This window comes from Giraffa tippelskirchi, chromosome 1 (assembly GCF_054371585.1).
Source record: "Giraffa tippelskirchi isolate mGirTip1 chromosome 1, T2T-mGirTip1v1.2.pri, whole genome shotgun sequence".
Taxonomy (NCBI): Eukaryota; Metazoa; Chordata; class Mammalia; order Artiodactyla; family Giraffidae; genus Giraffa; species Giraffa tippelskirchi.
The window spans coordinates 26,997,912-27,004,793 of NC_137275.1; the positions used below are offsets into that span (position 1 = coordinate 26,997,912).

A 6,882-nucleotide genomic window follows, 5' to 3' on the forward strand; every position below is an offset into this window, starting at 1 on the left:
GTGGACGAAAGAGGGGAAGAAAAAAGATGCTGGAAAAGACAAAAGAAGAAGGGGGTGGCAGAGGATAAGATGGTTAGATAGCATCACTAACCCAATGGCTTCCCAGGTGGTGCAGTTGGTAAAGACTCTGCCTGTTCAGTGCAGGAGACACAGAGATGTGGGTTCAATCACTTGGTTGGGAAGATCCCCTGGAGGAAGAAATGGCAACCCAATCCAGTATTTTTACCTGAAAAATCTAATAGATAGAGGAGCCTCACAAGCTACAGTTCACAGGATTGCAGAGTCTGAGACAATGGAGCATGTGTGCACACTGCACCAACTCAATGGACATGAACTTGAGCAAACTCCAGGAGATTAGTGGAGGACAGCAAAACCTGGAATGCTTCAGTCCATGGGAATCCAGAGTTTGACATGACTTAGTGACTGAACAACAACAATGAGAAGTACTTCTGCTTTCATCTTGCCTGAGTACACTTGATTGGGTACGATCAAAGAGCAACTGGAAGGGCTGAAAAGTCCAAAATGGCCTCATTCACCTGGGAGGTGGTTCATCCTGGCGACTGACAGATTTCTGCTTCAGCACCTGGGTCCTCCTGTTCCTCCTCCTATAAGCAGTATCATGATATTTCTCAGGAATAAATGAAGGAGGAAGGAAGGAAGGGAGCAAGAGAGAGAAATGAGGGAAGAGAAGAGTAGGAAAGGGAGAGGAGGGAGAGACAAAGAAATAAAAGACAAGAATGGGACTTGCTTGGTGGTGCAGTGGTTAGGAATCCACCTTCCAATGCAGGGAACTTGAGTTCAATTCCTGATGGAGGAGTTAAGACCCCACATTCCAAGGGATAACTAAGCCCACATGCTGGAACTACTGAGTCCATGTGCTTCAACAAGAGAAGTCAGTGCACCTCAGTGAAGACCCAGCACAGCCAAAAAACAAAGAAAAAGGACAAGTACCTTCCACTCTCCTCCCCTTCCCATTCCCTCTCCTCTCGTCTCCTCCTCCTGCTCCTTCCTCATAAAGTACCTCCAGCATGCCTTTTCAGGATCCTCTGAATGGTGCACCACAGCTTTTTTTCCATATCTGTGGAAAACACTTCATATATTTTTTTTTAATGTTGTCACATCATTGACGGGATCACCGGTGGCTCAGAGGGTAAAGAGCCTCTGCCTGCAATACAGGAGACGGGGGTTCAATCCCTGTATCGGGAATATCCCCTGGAGAAGGAAATGGCAATCCACTCCAGTATTCTTGCCTGGAAAATCCCATGGACAGAGGAGCCTGTTAGACTATAGTCTGTGGACTGTACACCCAGGAGTACATCAAGGCAATCCTTCTCAGGAATATATTATTAATTTTGCTGACTAATACCCACCAGGGACCATCAGTCAAAATCAGAATCATATGCATGCTCCTTGTCTTCCGTGACTTAGTCAGTGAGGCAAGTTGAAATCCCCAGATGCTTCTGCTGCCTGGTAAATTTCTCAGTTTGTAACATCCAGGAAAGAATTAGAAGTTATGAACAACATGAGAATTAACCACAACAACTCTTTTCCTCATGCAAGAATTAAAACTATGATAGAAAAACTAAACCACTAGTCATATTTTATCATAGAGCTTGTCATATCTTTAGGAATTGAAGGATTATGTGAATGTGACACACCCAGAGGCAAACAAGAAAATCTGGTAGAATGAAGAGCATTGACTGTACACTGAAAATTGTCTGGATTGGGAGAGTAACACAGCACATTTTAGCTGAGCATTTGTTCAGTTCCCAGTGATTTCATATACGAGAGTGAATTTCAGAGGGATAGCAGAGTGAACATAGTATGTAGAGACTTGGAGGAAAATATAAGGTATATCCTTAGAAGACAGATATTAGATTAATTTCCCCTGGATCTGTTCCAGTATTCTTGCCTGGAGAATCCAATGGACAGAGGAACCTAGAGGGCTCCAGTCCACGGGCTCGCAAAGAGTCGGAGACCACTAAGCGACTTAGCATGTGCACATGTTGTTTTTGATTTTGCTAGTGTCTTTGATTGTCTTTGTCTTTGATTCTGCTGGTGGCAGGATCAATAGCAGCAGCAGGGTTGATGAGTAGTAGCTGTTACTGAGGTTCTTGTGTAGATTATACTTTGGTAATACATTGTGATCAATTTTATTTGTAGAACAGCCAGTTATGGCATGCCCATAACAAATACAACTTCAAGAACATTGCAATGAGGTGTTAGTCTATGATCTATAAGCAAACTAAAGTTTTAAATCTTGCTTCTGGGGAAAAAATTTCTTGAATTATGATAAAGAAGTAATTAGTAATGTTTATTTCTTCACATAGCTTGTGTTTTATCCATTCAAAAGGCATTGAATACACTTTCGTTGGCCATTATCAAGCACCTAATAAGTATTTTGGAGATAATATAATAAATGAGGGATTGTTTAAAACACTGAAATCTATAATTCAAACTTTTATAGTAACTTGGTTTGAGTTTTTAGTGTTTCCTTAGGATAAGGATATAAATTCTGGGTTCAAAGGAAAAAATGCTATTTGAGAGAGCAATAAAATACTACAGAAGTTTAATTTTTTTTAAATTTGAGGTATTTTGTGTTTTTTTATATTGCTGAAAAAAATTCTCAGCAAACTCATCTCTTTGAGTCTACTCTAGGTGCTATCATATCTTTGTATCTCTGGTTGCCTCTTACACACACTCTCTCTATTATATAGATATATTAATATGTAATCATAGAACATCTGTTAATCTAATTGATATTTTTTATATATGGAGAGAGATGAAAAGATATAGAATTACTTAGGTAAAATATGGGTATGTTAATAATATATTAGTATATATTATTAAATGTACATACATGTTAATATAAGCATATATAACATATTAATCCAATTGGAGTTTGTGTGTATGTATACTAATTGGATTAGTTGCTCTCCTTTTGTTTTCTTGCTTTTCCTCAGAATGAGCTATTTACCTTAAATTGCTATTTCAATACCAGGGAGACAGTGGGATTTGCTTAGATAACTAACCTGTTTAAACACTACGTGTTACTATGTGTTTGTTAGTCACTGTCTTACGAACAGAAGCGAATATGATAAATATAGTCTTCCCCTTATGAAGTTTACAGTGAAGTTGGAATAGACACTAAATAAATGATCACATGTGCATAGTCTCCATAGGCTCTACAGTCATGTTGGTGACAAAATGTTATGAAGGAAAAGAATAGTCATATGACAGGATATAAAAGGGGCTTTAATCGAGTGGGAGAGAAGGGTCAGAGAGGCCTTAAGTGACAGGTTAACTGCCTTTGGAAGAAGGATGGGAGTTAGGTGAAAGTGAGGGTTCTGTGTTTTAGGTTGAAGGGACTACGCTTACCAAAGCTCTTGTTGGATTATTGGTAGACAAGAAAGGAAAAAGGGTAAAGGAATTACAGTTTATTCAGCACTTACAATGAACCAGGTGATTGATTTTAGGATACTATCTACAACCTGAGTTTCAAGATAACTTATTTAATTAAGTCAATCTGTATCAGGTATTGAAGATACAGAGATGAATGAAATGTGGCAGATGCTCTGGGAGAACTCTAGTAGAGTAGGGTAAAAATCCTTTTAAGCAACTAAAAGCAATGCAATATTGGCTATTCCCATGAATTCAAATACTTAGAAGACACTATGGGAACATTAGAATGGAAACCATAAACTCTGCTGGTAGTGCCATGGAAAACTTCATGAAGGAAGTATTGTTTGAATAGAGCTTTGAAGGATGAATAAGCTTCCTTCTATAGACAGAAAAATATGAAGGCCTTTCCAGGCAGAGATCCTACCAAAGGCATAGACCTGGAAGGAAACTAAATTTGACCAGTAGGCATAGACCAGTAGGGAAACTAAATTCTTGACTGAAATTATGCTACAGAAAAATGACTTTGAAGTAGTAATCAAGAGTCATAACCTGATTTGTCATGCTCTGCAACTTGTATTTCTTGTTTAGGAAATAGGCAGGCGGTAAAGGCTTTAAGGTAAGGAAGTCTTACATATCTGTGTTTTCTAAAGAGCCCAAAGGTTGTTGGTGCTCTGAAGGAGGAACTGGAAGGGAAGTGAGCTTGGAGATAGGTTGAATTAACACAAGGACATTGGGAAATGAGGGTTCTCTCTGCTAGCAAAGAGGAGCATGGTTAATTTTTACAGTTTGGTAATGTAGAACTGGGGGCTTCCCCAGTGGCTTAGCAGGTAAAGAATCCACCTGCAAGGCAGGAGACACAGGAGATGCAAGTCTGATCCCTGGGTTGGGACAATTCCTGGAGGAGGGCATGGCAACCCATTCCAGTATTCTTGCCTGGAGAAACCCATGGACAGAGAAGCCTGGCAGGCTATAGTCTAAAGGGTCTCAAAAAGTCAAACATGACTGAAATGACTTAGCAAGCACATGTGCAATGTAGAATTAAGGAGGAATGACATTTTTGTAACAGTGCAATAAACTATGAACTTGAGTAAATTTTATAAATCTTTTATTTTTTTCCAAAGAACAAAAGAAGCAGTATAAACCATTGAGATACATTTAAAAAGAACAATTTTAACATAGTAATTGTGATGCATATGTAATTCTTAGTAACAAAATGGTCAAACACTTAAAAAGATACAGTATATGTGTCTGCAAATTTTAGCAAGGCTGTGCATTTTTTAAAAACTACATGACGAGTTTATATTCAAATACCTTGAATACGCTTTCAGAACTTTCAAAGTATAGATCATTGTTAAGATTGCCTTTACTCTTAAAAAACTAAAGGGATGTATTTCTATAAAAACTAGAAATAAGGAATTTACCTAGTTCCTAGCTTCTTCATTAATCCAAAATACATACTTAGTGACTAGAAATATAACACTCCTAATAAAATAGCTAATAAATATCATATAAAATCAAAGGTTTAATGAGTAAGTCATGACATTATGCCATACTAGGAAGACATGAAATGTCTAAATTTATAGAAAAAGAATATATTAGTCCTTATAGAATTCATATATTTAGAAATTCTAAATAAGGAAATATATTCTACACCGATAACTGTATAACACTCAGATTTCCAATGCAGTATAACTTAAATATCTTCCCAGGGTCAAGAGTAAGAAAATTCTCTAACATATGCCCCCCAAAACAATACTAAAGTAGTTCCTATAGTGAGGATAACAATTTATCTCCATATACAGCATTCCAATGAAATTCCATTCACTCTCACACAGCTTTTCTCATGGCAGTATAAGAACTACATTCTAGAAATAACAGTAGTCACCTTGAAAGATTAACAACCAGTGATTCCTTGATTCACAATTTAGTCAACTCTTAAAGATTTCAATAGCATAGCAGTTAAAATAACAGCAAATAAGGAGCAGGAAATACTATGCTAAACAGGACATAAACTGAGCAGAAAGCTGCAAGGACAAGCATAGATTCCCTCTTCCTTTCTCTCTCTCATAGTGGGGAATTCATACAGAGACCTAACTCACTGGAGAAAATGAGCCCTTGCTTCTTGTCTTCGGTGGGTCCAGAGGTCCCCAGAAAATTCTGCTGAAGCACTGAGCAATTTTTCCAATCATGGTCCTTTCTTTTAATTGTTCTTTCCACTGTTGAAAAAAGAATTATATCAGTTTAATCAAATTTCCACACACCTGTCTACCCCAACTTGTTTTCAAAACAGGGTTTAGGATCAATAAACAGCAGAGTAGAGTCCTTAACAAACAAAATACATCTCAGTAACGAGTCTGTGTAACCTCCTAGGCAATTCATATTGAGATTTGTGATAAGAGTTTTCCCAGGACTTTGGAGAACAACTTTCCCTTCTTCTCCAGAACATCTTTTTTATTTTAATCATGATCTGGAATGTGGTCGCCAAATCTCAGACAGAGAGTAAGGATTTTGAGAAATCCACACTCCAAGAGAGATTAAGAAACCAGAAAGAGCAAAGTGACAGATACCTGTCCAATATTTTCTGGACGATCTTCTTGATCAAAGGAGCTTCTGGATCTAGACAGACTTCCCTTCCATTCTTCAAGGTGGCTCTGCAGAGAGAAAACGAGGATGCCCCCATGAACTTGGGGGCTGAAGACTAAGGCCGGAGAATGGGGGGAAACCGTCCCTCTTGCCAAGATCACGGTGGACAGCGCCGAGCACCGGGACTTACATCACTTCCACCTTGGAGCACTGAGGTCCCGCGGCGATCACCTGCAGATCACTGACCATTTTGGGATGAATTCCCGGTGTGGTGGTTAAACACACACAACGCAGCTCTCTCACAACGGCCGCGACAGGACCAGCTGGGGTGGGAGAGACATCGTTACAGGGCAGGTTGCTGGGAGAGCTCTTCCCCAGCCCACCCGCCCGGGGCACTTCCCTACGCCCGGGACGCCGCTCCGCTCCACCCGCCTGGTGCGCTCGGCTGGTCTAGCGCTCTCACCGCTGGCGAGGGGCCCGGGCGGCGTCAGCAGCAGCAGCGCGAGCAGCGCGCACAGGGAGCCCGAAGGGCCGGAGACGCGGGCGGCGCGGCTGGATAGCACTCTCATAGTGGCGAAGAGAGGACTGCAGAGGGTTCCGAAGAAGGGAGAAGGCGCGGGATTCGAAGCTCCAGAGCGCTTGTGACTGCCTCGGGTCTTCAGCATCCCTTTTATCTGCACTGGCCCCTTCCCCCAGGCAGGAAGCTCAACCTTTAGGATGCTTGGGAAATTCCCTTAACTAAGGGGGGCGGGGAGAGGGGGCCGGGTGGAGGGGGACTGGAGGAGCGGGGTTTGAGGAGGGTGGTTGGGAGGAGCAGCTCGCGGTGGATCTGTTAGGTCGCCCAGCGGTGGCTGGAGTGGATGCTGTTTTCGCTGGAAGTAAGAAGCAGTCCTGCGG

General features: G+C 41.0%; 1 protein-coding gene across 1 annotated transcript; it reads right to left on the reverse strand.

The window, feature by feature from the left end:
- Positions 1–4,492: 4,492 nt before the first annotated feature.
- Positions 4,493–6,627, reverse strand: LOC145514208 (C-X-C motif chemokine 6). The gene is made up of 4 exons (XM_081511443.1): positions 6,449–6,627; positions 6,176–6,308; positions 5,970–6,053; positions 4,493–5,618 (listed from the first exon to the last, which is right to left on the reverse strand). Exons 1-4 carry the CDS (start codon positions 6,552–6,554, stop codon positions 5,603–5,605), a joined length of 339 nt encoding a protein of 112 aa, XP_081367569.1. The 5' UTR covers positions 6,555–6,627; the 3' UTR covers positions 4,493–5,602.
- Positions 6,628–6,882: the final 255 nt, after the last annotated feature.

Bases quoted from the DNA above. Each gene is read 5' to 3' on its own strand.
- LOC145514208 (XM_081511443.1), bottom strand. From the start codon at position 6,554: ATGAGAGTGCTATCCAGCCGCGCCGCCCGCGTCTCCGGCCCTTCGGGC. The intron at 6,309-6,448 runs GTGAGAGCGCTA...CTCCCACCCCAG, and splicing joins GCCCGGGCCCCTCGCCAGCG to CTGGTCCTGTCGCGGCCGTT. The intron at 6,054-6,175 runs GTAAGTCCCGGT...TTCTCTCTGCAG, and splicing joins TGCTCCAAGGTGGAAGTGAT to AGCCACCTTGAAGAATGGAA.